The 22,870-nt window shown below is 39.9% G+C and overlaps 1 protein-coding gene and 1 long non-coding RNA gene across 2 annotated transcripts in view; one reads left to right on the forward strand and one right to left on the reverse strand.

The window, feature by feature from the left end:
* Window positions 1–1,850: 1,850 nt before the first annotated feature.
* Window positions 1,851–5,063, reverse strand: LOC126940584 (uncharacterized). The gene is made up of 2 exons (XR_007720814.1): window positions 3,977–5,063; window positions 1,851–2,426 (listed from the first exon to the last, which is right to left on the reverse strand). It is a non-coding gene; the product is annotated as an uncharacterized LOC126940584 (long non-coding RNA).
* A 160-nt stretch (window positions 5,064–5,223) lies between these two features.
* DNAJC3 (DnaJ heat shock protein family (Hsp40) member C3) overlaps window positions 5,224–22,870 on the forward strand; it is a 108,611-nt gene continuing 90,964 nt past the window's right edge. The window contains exon 1 of the mRNA XM_050766572.1: window positions 5,224–5,442. Coding sequence (XP_050622529.1) covers window positions 5,361–5,442 — 82 coding nt within the window. The 5' untranslated portion in view covers window positions 5,224–5,360. The remainder of the gene's footprint in view (window positions 5,443–22,870) is intronic.

The following is a 22,870-nucleotide window of genomic DNA, read 5'->3' on the forward strand; positions in this document are numbered from 1 at the left end:
TGTAAACAGTTGTCAAAGCTGGTGTTCCTGTGGGGATGGAGATCGGTGGAGGCTTCTATTTGGCTATCTTTCTCTGTCTTCCTCATGTTATTTTCAAAATCCATTTTGATTATCTCTCATTTAGTTATTGTGTTTATAACATTTATATTTAATACAATTGTATTTACATGTTTGGATTCAGATGTGAGAATCTGGAAAATAATAAGTCCTTATATTTGTGTTATTACAAAAATTTTATAAGATCAAACCTATTTTAAGACGTCATTATGTCACTTAATTTAGAAATTAAGAAATCTTAAATTTTGAAGAGTTTACCCAATGTATATAAAATATATTGTATTGGTTAATTCCTTATAAAATCAGAAAATATATAGCTGCCTTTAAATTAGTATTAACACATTCCAGTGATCAAAGATTCATCTGTTTATCAGAAACAGTACATGAACCTTTTAAAATATAATTTTTACACTTTGTAGTCCAGAATTGTAATGTTAAAGACTCTTTAAATCATACTTCAAAACTTTTAGCTCATAAGTAACACAAGCTATTATTTAAATGAACTCACATTTTAAAAATAAAAAGTACAGTGAACAGCATTTTTCTTTTATTTTGCTAGATTGTTTGGACTAGAATATAACTAGAATGTATATGTAACAACAGATATTTGAAAAAATCAAATAACCTACAATTTCCAAAGTGAGAGAAAAAGAGAAGAACATCAAAAAGAGGAGAAAAGAGCTGGCTTAGGCAACTATTATCTCTGTAAAGGGCTAATTCTCTTTCTTCTGCAAGGAGAGGAGATAAAATTTGATGCAGAAAAACTCATTTGGACACAAATACACAAAAGAGAGTCACGACAGTTGATTTAAAAATACTCAGGCCCTTCACAATATTTTAAATAAACTTCTATTGCTGAAATAATTTTCAAGTAAGGGCATAAGGATAGTACAGGGAGGTCCCAAATACCCCTTACTTATTTTTCCCTATTGTTAGCATCTTGCATAACCATGGTACATCTGTCAAAACTAAGAAAGTAATAATGGTACATTACTATTAAACTTGAGACTATCCATATCTCAGTTTTTCCACTACTGTCTATTTTCTATTCCAGGATCCAGTTTAATACAGCACACTGCATTCAGTCATCAGTTAAGTTTCCTTAGTTTCCTCTGGTCTGTTACAGTATTTCAATCTTTCCTTGTTTCCCATGACATTGATAATTTTGAGGAATACTGATCAGGTGTTTTATAGAATGTCCTTTAATTTTAGTTTGATTTTTTTTTTTCATATTTAGACTAGATTGGATTATAGGTTTTCAGAATACCACACACGTGAATTGCCCTTCTCATCACAGTATATTGGGAGTATATGCTATCAACATGACTTGATGATATTAACTTTGACCACCTGGCCAAGATAGTGTTTCCAGGTTTCTGTACTATGAAGTTACTCTCCTCCTCCCTTTCCACACTCTGTTCTTTGGAAGTTTTAGTCACTAAGTCCAGCCCACACTTAAGGAAGGTGGGAAAATGAGCCCCACCTGGTGAAGGGGGAAGTATTGTGTTAAGCTGAATAATGGTCCTCCAAATATATCTACATTCTAATCTCCTGTCATTGTTCTATAGCAAAAGTCAGTTTTTGCAGATGTGATTGAGGAACTTGAGTAGGAAGAATATCCTGGATTATCTCAGTGGGCACAATACAATTAATTACAAGGATCCTTACAAGACGGAGGCAAGAAGGTAAAAAATGACAGAAGGTGATGTGAATACAGAAGCGGAGATTGTAGTCATGTGGCCAGAAGCCAAGAAACAACATAAAAGAGGGTGGAAAGCAGAGAAGACAAGATGTGATTTAAAGGCCAAATTTTTATGAAAGTACCAAAATTTGATCAGAATCCCAAAATTCTTGAAAATAAACCATAAATTTGACATATGAGGGTCATATTTTATTCTTCAGATTGGCAAAAACTGAAAATCAATTATATCTAGTGATGGTGAGTAGGCAGGAACATAAACAGCTGATAGTAATAGAAATTACTTCTTTAGGGAAAAATAATCTGACAAAGCATCTTAAAAGTTTAAACACATTCTTTGAATAAGCAATTTCAATTTTAAAAATCTTTTTTTTTTTTTTTTTGATAAAGTCTCACTCTGTTGCTCAGTCTGGAGTGCAGTGACGTGATCTTAGCTCACTGCAACCTCAAATTCCTGGGTTGAAGCAATCCTCTGCCTCAGTGGGAGTAGTTAGGGCAACAGGCATGAGCCACCACACCTGGCTAGTTTTAAATTTTTTTGCAGAGACAGGATCTTGCTGTGTTGCTCAGGCTGGTCGCGAACTCCTGGCCTCAAATAATCCTCCCATCCTGGCTTCCCAAAGCGCTAGGATTACAGGTGTGAGCCACTGCGCCCAGTCTAGAATTGTTTCTTAGAAATAAAAGCACAAGTTTGTAAAAATAAACATGGAAGGACGTATATGGTGGCATTAACTTAATGCTGACTTTTTTTTTTTTTTTTTAATTTGGCACAAAAAGGTGCTTATAAGTGCTCTACTTGTTTCTGAACATTTATTTCTCCTCATAGTTAATTCCTAAGCAAATCTTATCCACTTTACCTCCAAAATATGTTCTAGATCTGTTCACTCCTCTCTACCAACATTGTTTTTCCTAGTCAATAAACATAGATCAACCTAATAAAAATTGTGTAATACTCTTAATTTTGGATATATCATAAATATGCTACCATTTAAAAAATATTTTACTACTATAATTAACAAATAGTATGAATTACAGTAGAGATTTAATGTTTAATTTCTTTTTTTTTTTTTTTTTTTTTTTTTTTTTTTTTTTTTTGAGACGGAGTCTAGCTCTGTCGCCCAGACTGGAGTGCAGTGGCGCGATCTCGGCTCACTGCAAGCTCCGCCTCCCGGGTTCACGCCATTCTCCTGCCTCAGCCTCCGGAGTAGCTGGGACTACAGGCGCCCGCCACTACGCCCGGCTAATTTCTTTTTGTATTTTTAGTAGAGACGGGGTTTCACCGTGTTAGCCAGGATGGTCTCGATCTCCTGACCTCGTGATCCGCCCGCCTCGGCCTCCCAAAGTGCTGGGATTACAGGCTTGAGCCACCGCGCCCGGCCTTAATGTTTAATTTCAAAAAGACTCCATAAATTCTGACAAATGCAAACATATTTACAGTAACTTTTCTTACAATCACTGGATTACTTTGGTCTTTGGTTTTATTGGCAAGAGAGATTCGTGAAAACCATGACTAGATGAACATTGGAGGAAGCATTCCCAAGCATTATACACATAATTTTAGTTTTGCACATTTTTTTGTCTACTGTTACCTTCTATGTTATAAAATTATCTTTTTTCAACGAATGTTTCGTAAAGCTTAGTTCTAATATTAAAGAATTCATAGTTATGTAATTAATCTCAAAATCACTAACCATTGAAGACCCCTGCTACTTTTGCTTCCTATAACACAAAGTCTATCATCTCCTTGATAATTTCTAATTTCTATCCTTAGAACTTCTTCAGCTCTGCTACTTTTTCCTTAAGACCAGGGTCATAGGCAGCACATTGGTGATAACTCACAGTCTAGATATATTGCATTTTGTTTACAATTTTGTGTAAATAGTTGTTATTTTCTATGTTCAGCATCTTGCTGGCTGCCTTGGGTACAGTACCTCAATTGAATGTCTTCACCTGCATATTTGTGGACATTGAAATCATCTACCATTTTTCAGAGACACTACCTTGTGATATTAAAAAACACAAGCCAAAAAAAAAAAAAAAAAAAATCCCAAGGAATTTCTGAAGGAGCCTCTCTTAACTATTCCGCTGTTGTTAGAATAATGAGTAACACTGGTATAACATTCTACAATTTATAAGAACATTTATCTGCTTCATGAAACCTCAAAACAAACCTTTGAGACTTTCAGGATCCTAACCACTTTACAGATGACGATAACTTACATAAAAGTTATGGGGTTTCCTGGATCTGAATCCTTTACCCTTCACATTATATTATTTTGCCTTCCCCAAAACTAATCAAGGACTCCGTTTTTTCTTTTTTCTTTCTCGAAACCATTTCCTCCATATTAGTTCTCTTCGGAATAGACGCCTTTTAAAAAGTCCTCGTTAGTACATCTTCAGGGAATCACAAATTCACTATGCTATTTATAATTCATTGGTTTCTCTATGGTAGCAAGGCAGCAAATACAGGTGAAGTAATAAGTATGCACTTGATATTACTTAACACACATACCCCGTGTAAAAATACTGCTGGTGTACAGTGTGTGTGTTGGTGACGCCGGAGGAAGTGGCCGTGAACAGGCTTAATGCCGCATTGAGTAACTTCAACCTCATCTTGCTCAGGTTCGTATCTCTCTTGAATTTCCCATGGTAAGCGCAAGATGCAGGATCCGTTCTCACAGTATTTTGCTTACCAGTTGACGTTGGCTGCATTCAGGAACGCCTCGCTCTCTTAAACCACAGTGCCTTCCTGGTCTCTTCTTCACAGGGTTTTCCACAATCGCTGTTTTTCCTGGGCACGCTGGTTTGCTGAAAGTCGGGGTGGCGGGGCCCAAGTTTCCAGGCCAATTACCTACCTGCCTTAGAACAATTACGCACTTGTCTCTGGTTGTCCCTGAAATGGTCTAATCATCAGATCGCCCTAATGAACGCCCAGCTTCTCCTGATCGTTTCTTGCTTACGGCTCAGTTCAGACAGTATTTGTTCCGGGACTCTCAGCGGGAGGCGGTGTTTACCGGCTCACTTGAGACCTCAATTCCAGACGCCCCGGGACCGTGTTTGGCCTTCCCATTCGGACGCTGCGGCTGAGCTTTCCTCTCCTAACATCACGCTGGCGAACCTCGGAAGGATCAAATTGTCCCACTCGCCAACCTAGAGCGGCGGGACCGGCCCAAAAGGGCCTTTGCAGCCTGCGCATGCGGACTCGGCGACCGCCACAGACTCCCCGTCGGCTTCCCTCCGAGCGGCCGCGGCGGTTTGGAGCTTGCTGACAGCTCTGCGACCGGCAGACGCAGCCTCGTCTCGTGCTTCCACGTTATCCTATCAGAGACGGGGCGGGGCGGCGGCCTCCGCAGCCTATCAGCGCGAACCACGACCCCGGCGAGCCCGGGAGGAAAGCCGCCAGAAAGAAGGCGATTGGACGGCGGCGGCGCTCCGGGGCGTAGCGTGGCCCGGGCCCCGCCCACCGCTGCCTTCCTCTGCTGGGCTCCAGAGCCGCTGAGGCCTGAGCGAGAGCCGACCGGGGCGGGCGCAACTGCTGCCAGAGCGCCGGCGCGTGCTGGTGGGCCACACACTCTTCCTTCTCTTCACTTGCGAGCCCTCGGACATGGTGGCCCCCGGCTCCGTGACCAGCCGGCTGGGCTCGGTGTTCCCCTTCCTGCTAGTCCTGGTGGATCTGCAGTACGAAGGTGAGTCCTGCCCTGCCCCGGCCGGGAAGTGGGCTCCCGGACCAGGCCCCCCGCGCTTTCCTGTCTGCGCCCGGGCGCGTGTCCCGGGGCGGCTCGGGAGGTGGGGTGAGCGCTGGGGGAGCCCGCGGCCTGGCTTGGGCCTGAGCCCGCGCCCGGTTCCGGGTTTGCCTGGGGAAGAGTCGAGGGGACCGGAGGGCCGCGGGGCCGGGACAGCGGGTTTGGACTAAGGAAAGGGGCCGCAGGAGTCGGAGGAGGCGGAGTGCGCCCCGTGGCGGGGAGCGGGGGCACGGGGCTGCGACTTCAGGACGTCCTGGGACGCGGAGACTTGGACAGTCTTTGGGTCCCGGCCTCGCTTGGGACACTCGCTGGGCGCCTGGGGACACTGTCAGTCATTGGTGCTAGGAGGAGGCACTAAGGTGCCCAAAAGACTTCCTTCGCCCTGGCGTTCTTGGGTGGGGTAGAAGTGTCATGTCTGGCTGGGAGTTAGAGGGGACGGTGTTGACTATTTAAAAAGTGAGTAACCATCCACATTAAGATGCACTGTCGTGTGGAGAAATTGTTAGTTTGGTGCAGGGAGGAGCCGCTGTTGGAATTCCACCTCCCGGACGGCCAGGCACTGAGTTTGTGGTTTTACAACTCCCAGCATGGTGCCATTCAACGTATAGCTGGCATTACTTTTCCAAGTTCGCTGTAAAAGGTTCCCTTAAAAAGATATGAGGGATTAAATTTCACTTCAGTCCTGCAGACTGGAATGTTGGCTACTCCAGAATAGCGAAAATAGAGGACTGTCCTATCTTAGATGGCAGCGGGGAGGAGTAAGAATTAAAGCTGATAGTGCCGATTTAACGAATGCTTCTGGCGCGGTTACTGTGCGAAATATTCGAGTGTAATGACACATCACATGCACTGATCTATTTTCATCCCCGTAAAAAGGGCTAGTTGTCAAGGAGGTCAAATTAAACCTTTTGAGTATTCCATTCAAAGGGAGCGAGGAACTAAAAGTTGGGAATTGTTTATAGTGAATTCTTCTGAAAGTTCTTAACCTTTTTTTTTTTTAAAGTAGTACTCCCCAGTTTTTAGGTCTCACCCACAGCAGTGGGTTTTGCTTTTGCTTCCCCCGGTAACCATATTTTTTGAACCCCAAATCAGAACACATAGTGTGGCAACACTGGGACAAAGAATTTGACAGTGAGGCTGCCGCCAGAAAATCTAAGGGGATTGGATTGTACCACTTTAATATGGGTCATATATTCTAGTTCTTTTGCATTTTCAAAAGCTTCATTCCTCCTGCCCCCGCACCTCCCACCCCTCATCTCTATTATTTATCTCCAGTTATCATTTATGATTTATTTTGGACACTTAAGAGAAAGTTGCCTATGTTCTGTTTAATGGTGATTTTTTTTTTTTAAGTTACAGAGGTGCACAATTTTGAATGATTGCTTTTCCCACTACTTTGTGAACCATCTTTTTAGAATTGCTGTTCTGTTTATGGGTCTGTAAGGACTCTTTAACTCTTCATTTCCCTCCTGTGGTATTTTCCATGAGAAAACCTTATTAGAGAGCTTTTCTGTGTAGGAGGCACTGGTGACATTTTTCAGAGGAGTGCCAGAGTGTCTTCTTTAGGACCATTGTCTTTGTAAAGTAGCGGGGACTTGGTACAGGTAACAGAAAAGAAAGGAAAGAAAGGAGCCTTTCTGTAAGCTATCTCTTATTTATGAAAGCGTGTGGTATTATTCCTGCTTCACAGACCAGGGAACTGAGGCTCCAAAGGTTTTACTAAAGTTCATTTTGTGTGCACGCTGGAGACAGAAGTAGTTGACAACATCATGTGAGTCCAAGCATTTTTAAGTGATGGCAGCTGAGGAAAAAACCCCAGCACTTTTTTGTAATTAACAGGAAGGTTATTTCCTGGGAGGTTTAATACAATGGTTCTCAAACTTGAGTGTGCATCAGAATCGCACATGGAGGGGTTTTAAAACAGAGTGCTGTACCCCACTTACAGAGCTTCATTCATTAGATCTTGATAGTACCTGAAATTGTGCTTTTCTATAAAGACGCCAGATGACCACACTTGAGTTACTGGTGTAATAAATTATATAGAGGAGTTAAATTAGGGGTCTGCTATGTATTTGACACTGGATTTGGTGATGGGGATATAAAGGTAAGAACTCTGTCTTGAATTAGCAAACTGTTAGCCCCTGTTTTCCCAAATAAATTCTGTCTGGATTCACTAATCTCATAGTTCTCTGGGAGGCAAATGGTGCTACTGCTAGGCCTGAGGCTTAATAAAATTGTGTTGTATTAAGGATTTTTGTTAAATAGGTAGATTTTAGCTGCTCTTGTCACACAAAAAATAATTATGTGAGATGATAGATATATTAATCTGCTTCACTCTTGTTAATCTGCTTCACTATTGTAACCATTTTATCTGTGTGTGTCTCATACTATGTTGTAAACATCGAATATACACAATACAATTCACTTTTAAAAAAAGAAATGGAGAATGGTTATGAGAGAAGTGAATGTGGAACTAAGAGTGGCACAGGATGGAGAAGAGATGACCTAGTTTTTTCTGATTTTGAAATATTTGTCTGTTTTCTTCTAGATTTTTCTGTTAGTTGTCATCCAGAGACAGAAAGTATATATCATGAATTGAAAGTTTGAGTCTTTTAGCACCCTTCCTTCTCAAAGGCCTTTGAAAGAGTGAAGTCAAAAGCACTAGATGAAGTCGAATTTTTGGAATAGAAAGAAAACTTAGGTAGTATCTGCTTTAGTAGTCTCATATTACAGATAAGTTATTTCATTTCTTTGCTAATGGTTTGTCCTGTTGGTGACTTTGAGTAGCAACACAGCCTGGGAACCAAACCTTTTTTCTGTTATCATAGTTTTATCTCTTTTTCTTCCTTAACATGCTATCTGGACCCAATTTTTCTTTATTTCACTGAGCTGATTAAACCATGTATTTTGACCATAGGGAAGAGAATAGTTAAAAATATATAGTTGAAAATCTATACATATAAAATATTGTGATAATTTTTATTTGAACATAACCTTTTAGAGGTATATTTTGTCTTTTCTAGGATTTTCTTGACATTATCTAAATAGGGAAAGAATAAAGTAGCAAAAATGAGAGACTTTAATTTATATAAATTAAGTATCATAAAAGGTGGTCACATATTTTCTAGAATTATTTTAAATTCTTTAATAAGAAAGGCTATAGGTAGCAGTAGTATCAAAGTTCCAGCTCTCTTGACTAGTTAGTATTTGCTGAGAGACTGTCTGGAAATGCATTGATTTTTATTCTGTGGGGCAGGGGCGGTTGTTCTGGGAGGGAATGCACTGTATTAATTAGGTTTTATTTTTCCATATGAAGTTAATTGTTATTAAGTTTGATTTCTACTGCTGTAGTCTCTTTTGATTAATGTCCTACAGTTAATCTTTGTTTATATGGAAATATCATGGGAACCCATTCACCTGCTCTTCAGAACTCAAATGTTTCAACCATAGATTTATTTTTCTTTCCATATCTTTAGAAAGCTACTTAAAAAAATTAAATCTGATGAGTTTGTATCATTTGGAGCTCTGGAATATGGAGAAGATTCATTTAATCAGTCAGCAAAGGCTTTTACTAACTATATTACTCTTTGGTAAGGTATATATACATAGCATAAAACTCATGGCTTTTGCTCTTGAGTTTACAGACCACTTGGGGTTTAAGACATGCATTTGTGAAGTATTCATGTCTTCTTTTTCTCCTTTCTCACTTTAGACTGAGTGGTCCATTATTGTAGTTAGTGCACTGCAAATGCCCATTTATTTTCTGGCCCCTGTAATCTTCTGTTTTACTTACCTGCCAAAACCCAACACTGGTTGAATTCAACTTAGCCAACTCTTTTTATACCTTATAGGTAAACACAGATGGAGGAAAATGGAGACACCTTGGCTGATTAGTCTCATTTATCTTTATTTTTATTTTCAATTTTTTTTTTGAGACAGGATCTTGCCCTGTCACCCAGGCTGAAATGCAGTGGCATGATCCTAGCTTAATGTAGGCTTGACCTCCTAGGCTCAAGCAGTCCTCCCACCTCAGCCTCCTGAATAGCTGGGACCACAGGTATGCATGACCACATCCCTTACTAAGTTTTTTAAGGTTTTGGTAGGGACAGGGTCCTCTATGTTTGCCCAGGCTGGTCTTGAACTCCTGGGCTCAAGCAATCCTCATGGCTTGGCCTCCCAAAGTGTTGAGATTACAGGCACGAGCCTGTGTGCCTGGCCCTGATTAGTCTCATTTTAAAGAAACAATCTCAGTTGCAAATGCACGTTAAATACTGCTAACACTCTTACAATTCTTTACTATGTCTATTCTTAAAAATCAGTATTTCAAACATTTTCCTCCCTCCTTAAGCCTCTAATTTAAACTCGCCTTTCCTCTCTCCTCTACCTCATTCTTTTAGACCTTGTCTTTATTGAGAAAATGAAAGCCATCACAAGGCAAGTTCTTCTTTCTACCTCAAAATTCAGTAGCTTATCTACATTTGTACCTATTCTGCTACTTTTTCTCATATTAAATAACATACATTGAATGTCTCAATTCCAGATAAATCTAATCTGTGTAATTGCACCCTGGATTCCATTTCCTGTCACCTTCTGAAAATGTTGCTCCTACAGTTGTATCTTTGCGCTGCTATAACAAAATACCACAGACTGAGTAATTTATAAAAAGATTTCGATCTGAATTTTGGAGGGAACGTTCAAACAATAGTAGATGCTGAACTTCCTGCTCTATCTTTCTTTGGCTAGATTCCACTGTCTTCTGTGTTTCTGCTACAAGACTTCTTTTAGACTCTCCCCCACCTTGCTAGAGTCTTGGCTTAGCCTTCTGTTCTTTTTTAAAAAAGAATCTTAGGGCTTTCCTCATTCCTCACATTCTAAGTGCTCCAACCTGAATAAACATCTCTGTCTCTGGGATTGCTATCTGGTCTGGGTCTGCCACCGCCTTTGCTTGAACTTTAGTATCTTTGAGTATGAGTTCTTGCCTCCTTTAGTCTGGTTCTTCCAGTCTTCATTGTAACTCACATCATACCTTTAACCCCCCACCTTTAAGTTAAAAAAAATCCTTATTTTCTGCTCTCCAAAATATAAGGTATTCTAATACTAATTTCAGTGAAAGACATAGTTGACTACTCTACCTTTTTCCCTGCCCTTGCTGCTTATTTTGCTAACTTAAGATCACTGCTTGTCTAAGGAGAAACCTATTGTCTCATGCTGATTAGGAAATGGAATGATGTTTGGTTGTCTTACCTCTCTGAAAATAATGTTTACAGACCATGCGGCAAAGGAATAAAAATTACCTGTGGCTCAAAAGAGAGTTGATTGCAAAAACAGCCAATAATTTGCAAATAATTTGATTTTTCAGATATGTGTCTTTATGAATCATTGATCATATGTTTGATTTGATAATTGTTATGTATTTTAGATTTTATTCTGATGAATTATAATACATTTAAATGAAAAGGCAAATAGTTAAATTCACTCAACAAATATTGCATACACACTATGTGTGGAATACTGAATTAGGTGATACAAAGAAGAAAAGACAGTTCCTCCTCTCATACTTGCTTTTGATGAGTTTTGTGGGGTTGGGACTCCAAGAAGCAGGCAAATTGTGAAAAGCAATGTATAGAGACAGTGACATTGCAAAGTGAAGTCATGTACCTGTGAGTGTGGAAATGCAAAATATAACAGGAAGATTGAAGGAGCTTTTTTCCCCTCTCTCAAAACAATACTGTGTGAGGGATGGTTTCACAAAGGAGTCAGCATTTGAGGGCAGAATCTTTTTTTTTAAACTTTATTTTAGATTCAAGATATACATGTGCAGGTTACATGGGTAAATTGTGTAATGGTGGAGTGATATGGTTTAGACCTGTGCCCCACCCAAATCTCATGTTCAGTTGTAATCCCCAGTGTTGGATCTGGGGCCTGGTGGGAAGTGATTGGATCATGGAGGTGGTTTCTAATGGTTTAGCACCATCCCCCGGAGCTGTTATTGTGATAGAATTCTCAAAGGATCTGGTTGTTTAAAAGTGTGTAGTATCTCCCCCCGCCTCTTCCTCTGGCTCTGGCCATGTAAAGATGTGCCTACTTCTCCTTTACCTTCTGCCATGATTGTAAGTTTCCTGAGGCTTCCTCAGCCATGTTTCATGTACAGCCTATAGAACCGTCAACCAATTAAACCTCTTTTGTTTTTAAATTACCCAGTTCTGGCCACGCCAGTAATCCCAGCACTTTCGAAGGCCGAGGCGGGTGGATCACGAGGTCAGGAGTTCAAGATCAGCCTGGCCAAAATGGTGAAACCCCATCTCTACTAAAAATACAAAAAAAAAAAAAAAATTAGCCAGATGTGGTGGTGGGCACCTGTAATCCCAGCTACTCGGGAGGCTGAGGCAGATAATTGCTTAAACCCAGGAGGCGGAGGATGCAGTGAGCTGAGATTGCGCCACTACACTCAAGCCTAGGTGACAGAACGAAACTCCATCTCAAAAAAAAAAAAAAAAAAAAAAAAAAAAAAAATTACCCAGTTCCAGGTATTTCTTCATAGCAATGTAAGAATGGACTAATACAGAAAATTGGTGGTACTGGGAGTGGGGCATTGCTATAAAGATACCTGAAAATGTAGAAGGAAGCAACTTTGGAATGGGCTAATGGGCAGAGATTGGGACAGTTTGGAGGACTCAGAAGAAGACAGGAAGAGGAGGGAAAGTTTGAAACCAACTAGAGACTTGTTGAATGGTTGTGACCACAATGCTGGTAGTGATATAGATGGTGAAGTCCAGGCTGAGCAGGGCTCAGAATGTCCGCAGAGGAGTAACTTATTGGGAACTGGAGTAAAGGCCACTCTTGCTATGCTTTAGCAAAGAGACTGGTGGGGTGGCATTGTACCCCTGGTCTATGGATCTGTGGAACTTTGAACTTGAGAGAGATGATTTAGGGTATCTGGTGGAAGAAATTTCTAAGCAGCAAAGTGTTCAAGATGTGACTTGACTGCCTCTAGCAACCAGTGCTCATATTCATGAGCAAAGAAATGATGTAAAATTGGAACTTATATTTAAAAGGGAAACAGACCATAAGGGTTGGAAAATTTTCAGCCTGACCATGTGGTAGAAAAGAAAAACCCATTTTCAGGGGAGTAATTCAAGCAGACTGCATAAATTTGCATAAGTAAAGAGGAGCCAAGTGCTGATAGCCAAGACAATGGGAAAAAGGGCCCCAAGGCATCTCAGCAACCTTTAAGTCAGCTCCCTTGTCATAGGCCCAGAGACCTATGTTTCCTGGGTGATTCGCAGGACCCTGCCACCCTGCGCAGCCTTAGGACACTGCTGCCTGCATCCTAGCTACTCCAGCTCCAGCCATGGCTGAAAGGGGCCCAGATACAGTTCAGGCCTTTAGAGGGTGCCAGCCCAAACCCTTGGCAGATTCCACATGGTGTTAAGCCTGCAGGTGCTGAATGCGAGAGTTGAGGCTTTGGAGCCTCAGCCTAGATTGCAGATGTATGGAAAAGCCTGAATGTTCAGGCGGAAGGCTGCTGCAGGGGCAGAGCCCTCATGGGAAAATCTCTACTAGGGCATTGCAGAGGGGCAATGTGGGGTTGGAACCCCCACACAGAGTCTCCACTGGGGCATTGCCTAGTGGAGCTGTGAGAATGACCACCATCTTTCAGACCCCAGAATGGTAGATCCACCAACAGCTTGCACCATGCACCTGGAAAAGCTGCAGCCACTCAGCACCAGCCCTTGACAGCAGCTGCGCAGGCTGAGCCCTGCAAAGTCACGATAGTGGCACTGCCCAAGGCCTTGGGAGCTCACCCCTTGTTGCAGTATGCCCTGGATGTGAGACATGGAGTCAAAGGAGATTATTTTTGAGCTTTAAGATTTAATAACTCCCTGCTGGGTTTTAGCACGTGCATGGGGCCCGTAACCTTTTTCTTTTGGCTGGTTTTACCCTTTTGGAAAGGGACTGTTTACCCAATGCCTATAGTCCCATTGTATCTTGGATGTAATTAACTTGTTTTTGATTTTATAGGCTCACAAGTGGAAGGAACTTGGCTTGTCCCAGATGAGACTTTGGACTTTTGAGTTAATGCTGGAATGAGTTAAGACTTTGAGGGCTGTTGAGAAGGGATCATTATATTCTGCAATGTGAGAACATGAGATTTTGGAGGGGCTGGGGCAGAATGATATGGTCTGAATCTGTGCCCCACCCTACTCTTATGTTGAATTGTAATCCCTAATGTTGGAGGTGGGGCCTGGTGGTAGGTATTTGGATCATGGGGGTAGTTTCTAATGGTTAAGCTCTATCTCCCTATTGCTCTTCTCATAATAGAGTTCTCATGATATCTGGTTGTTTAAAAGTATCTAGCACTTTCCCTCTGTCTCTCTTCCTCCTGCTCTGACATGCCAAGAGGTGCCTGCTTCTCCTTCCTCTGTGATTGTGAGTGTCCTGAGGCCTCCCCAGCCATGGTTCCCATACAGCCTGCAGAACTGTGAGCCAATTAAACTTCTTTCCTTTATAAATTATCCAGTTTCAGGTATTTCTTTATAGCAATGTGAGAATGGACTACATGGGGTGTGGGCTTCTAGTGTACCTGTTACCCTAGTAATGAATATTGTACCCAGTGGGTAATTTTTTAACCCTCACTCTCTTCCATCTTCTCTTTTGGAATCCCTGGTAACTTATTTACATTTTTATGTCCATGTGTACCCATTGTTTAGATCCCACTTGTAATTGTGAACACATGGTATTTCATTTTCTGTTTGAGTTATTTCACTTAGACTGATGGCCTCCAGTTCCATCTATGTTGCTGCAAAGGACATCATTTTCTTTTTTATGGTTATGTAGTATTCCATGTTGCCCATATGCCACATTTTCTTTATCCAGTCAATCGTCGATGGACACTTAGATTGATTCCATGACTTTGCCATTGTGAATAGTGCTGTGATAAACATATGAGTGCAGGTGCCTTTTCTTTAAGGATTTGGTTTCCTTTGGGGAGATACCCAGTAGTGGGATTGTTGGGTCAAATGGTAGTTCTGTTTTGTTTTTGTTTTTGTTTTTTTTTTTTAGAAATCTCCATATTGTTTTCCATAGTGGTTGAACTAATTTACATTGCTGCCACCCGTATATAAGTGTTACAATTTCTTCACCTCCGTACCAACATCTATTTTTTTTGTTGAACTTTTTAGTAATAACCACTCAGAGTGGTGTAAGATGACTGATATTTCATTGTGGTTTTAATTTGCAGTTCTCTGATAATTAGCGATGTTGAACATTTTTTCATGTTTGTTGGCTGCTTGTATGTCTTCTTTTGAGAAATGTCTCTTAATGTCCTTTGCCCACTTTTCTTTGAGACAGAGTCTTGCTCTGTCACCCAGGCTGGAGTGCAGTGGTGTGATCTCGGCTCACTGCAAGCTCTGCCTCCCAGGTTCACACTATTCTCTTGCCTCAGCCTCCCGAGCAGCTGGGACTACAGGCGCCCACTACTATGCCTGGCTAATTTTTTGTATTTTTAGTTGAGACAGGATTTCACTGTGCTAGCCAGGATGGTCTCGATCTCCCGACCTCGTGAACGGCCGCCTTGGCCTCCCAAAGTGCTGGGATTACAAGCATGAGCCACCGCACCTGGCCCTTTGCCCACTTTTTAATGGGGTTATTTGTTTTCTTCTTGTTGAGTTGTTTGAGTGTCTTGTAGATTCTGGATATTAGTCCTTTGTCAGAGACATAATTTGCAAATGTTTTCTCTCATTCTGTAGTTTGTCTCTTTGCCCCGTTGATAATCTTTTGATGTGCAGAAGCTTTTTAGTTAAGTCCCATTTGTTTATTTTTGGTTTTGTTGCATTTGTGTTTGGGGTCTTCATCATAAATTGTTTGCCTAGGCCAATGTCCAGAATGTTTAATCTGTCTTGAGGTAGTTTTTGTATATGCTGGGAGATAGAGATCCAGTTTCTCCTGCATATGGCTAGCCAATTTTCCCAGCACCATTTATTGAATTAGGGTGTCATTTCCCTGTTGTTTATTTTTGTCAGCTTTGTCAAAGATCAATCAGTTGGATGTAGGTATGCGGTTTTATTTCTGGGTTCTCTATTGTAGTCCATTGTTCTGTGTGCCTATTTTTGTACCAGTACCATGCCATTTTAGTTACTACAGCTTTGTAGTATAATTTGAAGTCAAGTAATATGATGCCTCTGGATTTGTTCTTTTTGGTTAGGATTACTTTGGCTATTCATGCTGTTTTTTTGGTGCTGTATGAACTTTAGAATTGTTTTTCCTAATTCTCTGAAAAATGACGTTGGTGATTTGATAGGAATTGTGTTGAATCTACAGATTACTATGGGCAGTATGGTTATTTTAATGATAGTCTCTAAATTCATGAGCATGGGATGTTTTTCTGTTTATGCCATATATGATTTGTTTCTTAAGTGTTTTGTAGTTCTCATGGAGATTGTTCACCTCCTTGGTCAATGTATTCCTAGGTATTTTTTTTTTTTTTTTGCTTATGGCTATCGTAAATGGGATTGAATTCTTGATGTGGTTTTCGGCTCAATGTTGTTGGTGTATAGAAATGCTACAGATTTTTATACGATGGTTTCGTATACTGAGACTTTACTGAAGTTGTTTATCAGGTCTTGGAGTCGTTTAGTAGAATCTTGAGGGTTTTCTAGGTAAAAAAATAATATTTGTGAAGAGACATAATTTGACCTTCTCTTCTCCCATTTGAGTGTCTTTTATTTCTTTTTCTTGCCTAATAACTTTAGCCAGGACTTCCAGTACTATGTTGAATTGGAATAGTAAGAGTGAACATCATTGTCCTGTTCCAGTTCTTAGGGTGAATGCTTTCAGCTTTTCCCCATTCAGTGTATTGGCTGTGGGTTTGTCATATGTGGCCTTTATTATGTTGAGGTATGTTTCCTCTATGCCTAGTTAATCTAGTTAACAGTCTATCAATTTTGCTCATGGATTTGGAGAATATAATATCATTAAAATGACAATACTACCTAAAGCAATCCACATACCACCCAAAGCATACTGTCTTGGTTATTATAGCCTTATAGTGTGAAGTTGGGTAATGTGATGCCTCCAGCTTAGTTCTTTTTGCTAAGGATTGCTTTGGCTATTTAGGTTCTTTTTTGGTTTTATATGAATTTTAGAATATTTTTAATTCTGTGAAAAATGACATTGGTAGTTTGGTAGGAATAGTGTTGAATCTGTAGATTGCTTTGGGCAGTATGGCCATTTTAATGATATTGATTCTTCCAACCCATGAGCATGGAATGTTTTCCCATTTGCTTGTGTCATGTATGACTACTTTGAGCAATGTTTAATAGTTCTCCCTTTAGCGATGTTTCACCTCCTTGGTTAGCTGTATTCCTAGGTATGTTACTTTTTGTGTGTGGCTATTAAAAATGGGATTGTGTTATTGATTTGGTTCTCAGCTTGAATATTGTCAGTATATATAAATGTTACTGCTGCTTGTACATTAATTTTGTATGCTGAAACTTTACTGAAGTTCCTTATCAGTTCCAGAAGCCTTTTGGTGGAGTCTTTAGGGTTTTTTAGATGTAGAATCATATAATCACTGAAGAGAGGTATTTGACTTCCTATTTAGATGCCTCTTATTTCTTTCTCTTGCCTGATTGCTCTGGTTAAGACTTCCAGTACCGTGGCAAATAGGAGTGGTGAGAATGGGCATCCTTGTCTTGTTCCAGTTTTCAAGGGAAATGCTTTCAGCTGCTGCCTATTTAGTATGGTGCTGGCTGTGGGTTTGTTATAGATGGCTTTTTTTTTCAGCATACCTTATTATTTTCAGGTATGCTTCTTCAGTGTCTAGTTTCTTGAGGAATTTTTATACAGGGGTGTTGGATTTCATAGACTGCTTTTTCTACAGTTTTTTTTTTTTTTTGAGGCAGTCTTATACTCTCCCCCAGGCTGGAGTGCAGTGGCTCTATCTCGGCTCACTGCAACCTACGCCTCCCACTTCAGGTGATTCTTGTGCCTCAGCCTCCTGAGTAGCTGGGGTTACAGGCATGCACCACCATGCCTGACTAATTTTTTGTAGAGACGGGGTTTTGCCATGTTGGCTGGGGTGGTCTTGAACTCCTGGCCTCAAGTGATCCTCCCGCCTCAGCCTCCCAAAGTGCTGGGATTACAGGTGTGAGCCACTGTGCTCACCCTTTCTGTATCTATTAAGATGATCATTTGGGTTTTGTTTTTAATTGTGTTTATGTGGTGGACCACATATGTTTGCATATTTTGAACCATGCTTGCATCCCAGAGACAAAGCTCACTTGATTATGATGGGTTTGTGTGTGCGTGTGTGTGTGTGTGTGTGCTGTTGGATTTAGTTTGCTAGTATTTTGTTGCATATGTTTACTTCTATTTTCATCAAGGATATTGGTCTGTGGTTTCCTTTTTTCGGTTGTCTTGCCTCATTTTGGTATCAGGTTGATACTGGTTTCATAGAATGAGTTAGGGAGGAATCCTTCCTCTTTGATTTTTTTTTTTTTTTTTTTTTTTTTTTTTTTTTTTTTTTTTTGGAATACTTTCAGTAAGATTGGTAACCAGCTCTTCTTTGTATGACTGGTAAAATTTGGCTGTAAATATGCCCTGGACTTTTTGTTTTTTTGTTTTTCCTGGAAGATTTTGTTAGGACTAATTTGATTTTATTGCTCATTATTGGTCTATTCAGGATTTCTATTTCTTCTTGGTTAAATCTTGGGAGGTTGTATGTTTCTGGGAATTTATCCATTTCCTGTAAGTTTTCTAGTTTGCTTAAAGATGTTCATAGTAGTCTCTGATGATCTTTTGTATTTCCGTGGTATCAGCTGTCATCTTTCTCATTTCTGGTTGTGCTTATTTGAATCTTCTCTTTTTTTCTTGGTGAGTCTAGCTAGTGGTCTATCAATTTTGTTTATCCTTTCAAAGAAGTTTTTGTTTTGTTGATGTTTTTAATCTTTTTATTTTTTTTATTTTTATTTTTTGGTCACCATCTCATTTAGTTCATTTCTGATCTTTTTATTTCTTTTCTCCCAGCTAGTTTTGGGTTTGTGTTATTCTTATTTTTCTGGTTCCTTGAGGTGTGGTGTGTGGTTATTCATTTGAGATCTTTCTGTCTTTTTGATGTAGGCATTTAATGCTGTAAACTTGCTTCTTAGCACAGCTTTTGTTGTATCCCAGAGGTTTTGGTATGCTATGTTTCTGTTTTCATTTGTTTCAAAAATTATTTTGATTTCTGCTTTAATTTCATTGCTCGCGCAAAAGTAATTCAGGTGGTTTAGTTTTCATGTACTTGTGTTGTTTTCAGAGTTCCTTTTGGTATCGAATTCTAATTTTATTCCATTGTGGTTGAAGAAAATACCTGATATGATTTTGACTTTTTTTGAGTTTATTGAAACTTTTCATGGCCAAGCATATGGTTGATTTTAAGAGTGTTCCACACACAGATGAGAAAAATGTATATTTTGCGATTGTTGGATAGAGTGTTCTGTAAATGTCTACTAGGTCCGTTTGGTTTAGAGTTTAGTCTAAGTCTGGAGTTGCGTTGTTCACTTTCTGCCTTGATAGTCTGTCTTGTGTTGTCAGTGGGGGGTTGAAGTCTCTTTATTATTGTGTGGCTGTTGATCTGTTTTCTTAGGTCTAGTAGGAGTAATTTTATGAATCTTGGTGTTCTAGGGTTAAGTGTGTATATATTTAGCATAGTTAAATCTCCTTGTTGTATTGAACCTTTTATTATTATATAAATAATAATAACCCCAGGGCCCAACCCCAGTTTCAGCCCTACTCTGCTCTAGCACTGTAGTTGTAGCAGGAGTTTTTCTGCTCATCTGCTTCTACCCCCTAATAGAAAATAGTGTATTAATCCAAACCTTTACACTATGTTTAGGGGCTATTACCACCTTATTTACAGCAATCTGTGTTCTAACACAACATGATATCAAAAAAATGATAACACTCTCCACCTCAACTAGACCTTATAATATTCACAATTGGCATTAATCAACCACACCTAGCATTCCTACACATCTGCACCCATACCTTTTTTAAAGCTATATTATTTATGTGTTCAGGATCCATCATCCACAACCTCACCGATGAACAAGATATTTAAAAAAGAGGAGGACATTTAAGACCTTACCCCTTACCTCTTCCTCCCTTATTATTGGCAGCTTAGCACTTACAGGTACGCCTTTCCTAATAGGCTTTTACTCTGAATACCTTGTTATCGAAACTGCAAACATGTCATATATCAACACGTGAGCCCTTTCTATTACTCTTATTGCCACCTCCTTAGCAGCTGTCTGTAGTATCAGAATTATTTTCTTCGCTCTAATAGGGCAACCCCACTTCACGGCTCTAACTATTATTAATGAAAGTAATCCCTTCCTAACTAATTCAATTAAGTACCTGATAATAGGCAGTATCTTCACTGGATTTCTCATCACCATTAGTGTTATCCCTACCTCTTCCCCCCAAACAACAATACCACCTCTGTGTGTGTGTGTGTGTGTGTGTGTGTGTGTGCTGTTGGATTTAGTTTGCTAGTATTTTGTCGCATATGTTTACTTCTATTTTCATCAGGGATATTGACCTGTGGTTTCCTTTTTTTGGTTGTCTTGCCTCAAGTTTTTTGGTTGTCTTGCCTGTAAGTTACACTTACAGCCCTAAGTGTAACTACCCTAGGGATTTTGCTAGGAGTGGAGCTCAGTCTTACAACTAATAATCTTAAGCTAAAATATCCATTACAGACATTCAACTTCTCCAGTATACTAGGATTTTACTCAACCACAGTCCGTCGTACAACCCCTCGCTCAAGCCTACTTACAAGCCAAAATCTGGCTTCACTTCTACTAGACCTAGTTTGATTAGAAAAGTCCATACCAAAGATAATTTCACAGACCCACATTACCTCCATAACCATATCCACTCAAAAAGGCCTAATTAAATTTTATTTCTGTTCCTTTTTATCCCCTCCTTTCTAACTCTACTCTTAAATCTAATCTATTACCCCAAGTAATTTCAATTACAACATAATCACCAACAAACAATGCTCAACCAGCAACCACCACCAATCAATACCCATAATTATATAAAGCACCTGCACCCACAGAATCCTCATGAATCAACCCTGGCCCCTCACCCTCAAAAATTATTCAACTTCCTACACTACTAAAATTAATTGTAATCACCACCCCATCATATTCAACCATTCATCAAATCAACACCAATTATATTAATAACTCTAATAATAAAGTTCATCAAATATCAATACCTGATCCTTATGTCTCAGGGTATTCCTCAGTAGCTATCGCTGCAGTATAACCAAAAACAACCATCATCCCACCTAAATAAATTAAAAAGACTGTTAACCCTATAAAAGCCCCACCATAATTCAACACAATACCACAACCCACAGCACCACTAGTAATTAACCCTAAACTTCCATAAATAGGAGAAAGTTTTGAAGACAAACCTACAAATCCTATAACCAAAATAATACCTAATAAGAATAAAGCATATGTCATTCCCACATGGCTTGTAACCATTACTAATGATATGAAAAATCATCGTTGTACTTCAACTGTAAGAACACTAATGATCAATTTATGTAAAATACACCCACTAATTAGAATTATAAATTATTCGTTTATTGATCTCCCCACACCATCCAACATCTCTACGTGATGAAATTTCGGCACACTTCTTGGCGCCTGCTTAATTCTCCAGACCATCACAGGATTATTTCTGGCCATACACTACACACCGGACACCTTAACTGCTTTCTCTTCGGTTGCCCATATCAACCGAGATGTAAACCATGGCAGAATAGTCCACTATTTTCACACTAATAGCGCTTCAATATTCTTCATTTACCTCTTCCTGCACATTGGCCGAGGTTTATATTACAGGTCATTCATGCTCCTAGAAACCTGAACTATTGGTATTATCCTCCTACGCACAACTGTAGCAACAGCGTTTATGGGCTACGTACTCCCATGAGGCCAAATATAGTTCTGAGGCACTACAGTAATTCCAAATCTGTTATCAGCCATTCCGTATATTGGAATGGACCTTGTTCAATGAATCTGAGGTGGGTTCTCAGTTGATAAAGCCACCCTTATACGACTTTTCACCTTCCATTTTATCCTACCCTTCATCATTATAGCCATAGCAATTCTCCACCTTTTATTCTTGCATGAAACAGGATCCAATAACCCTTCAGAAATTTCATCAGATTCCAACAAAATCACCTTCCACCCTTACTATACAACCAAAGATATCCTAGGTCTAATTTTCCTCCTCTTCCTTCTAATAACTCTAGTATTATTTTCACCTGACCTCCCGAGAGATCCAGACAATTACACTTTAGCCAACCCTCTCAGTATCCTACCCCACATTAAGCCAGAATGATACTTTTTGTTTGCATATACAATCTAACGATCCATCCCTAATAAACTAGGAGGTGTACTGACCCTTCTATTCTCTATTCTCATTCTAGCAGTTATTCTTGTACTACATACATTCAAACAACAAAGCATAATATTCTGCCCATTAAGTCAATGCCTGTTCTGAATTTTAGTGGCCGACCTGCTTACACTCAGGTGAATCAGAGGATAGCCAGTCGAACATCCTTTTGTTACCATTGGACAGACAGCGTCTATTATGTAATTCCCCATTATCGTTGCCCTTATACCACTCACTGCCCTAATTTAAAATAAGCTACTTAAATGAAACTGCCCTTGTAGTATATAACTCAATACTCTGGTCTTGTAAACTAGAAATGGAGAGTCTCTCTCCAGGACAACTCGGAGAAAAAGCATTCCCACTTCACCATCAACACCCAAAGCTGAAGTTGTAATTAAACTATTCTCTGTATTCTTTTTGGCACACATTTTAACTAATATGTCAGTATTGACTGCCAATACTAAAATATTAGTACTCCTATATACTTTGTGCATTACTGTTAATCCCCATGAATAATATATAATGCTATAAATGCTTGATTGTACATAGTACATACACACATAACCTTGGGCCGGGTGCGGTGGCTCAAGCCTGTAATCCCAGCACTTTGGGAGGCCGAGATGGGCGGATCACGAGGTCAGGAGATCGAGACCATCCTGGCTAATACGGTGAAACCCCGTCTCTACTAAAAAAATACAAAAAACTAGCCGGGCGAGGTGGCGAGCGCCTGTAGTCCCAGCTACTCGGGAGGCTGAGGCAGGAGAATGGCGTGAACCCGGGAGGCGGAGCTTGCAGTGAGCTGAGATCCGGCCACTGCACTCCAGCCTGGGCAATAGAGCGAGACTCCGTCTCAAAAAAAAAAAAAAAAAAAAAAAAAAAAAATCAATTCCACATGTATATAATCATGTACTAACAA

Source organism: Macaca thibetana, chromosome 17 (assembly GCF_024542745.1).
Source record: "Macaca thibetana thibetana isolate TM-01 chromosome 17, ASM2454274v1, whole genome shotgun sequence".
Classification (NCBI taxonomy): Eukaryota; Metazoa; Chordata; class Mammalia; order Primates; family Cercopithecidae; genus Macaca; species Macaca thibetana.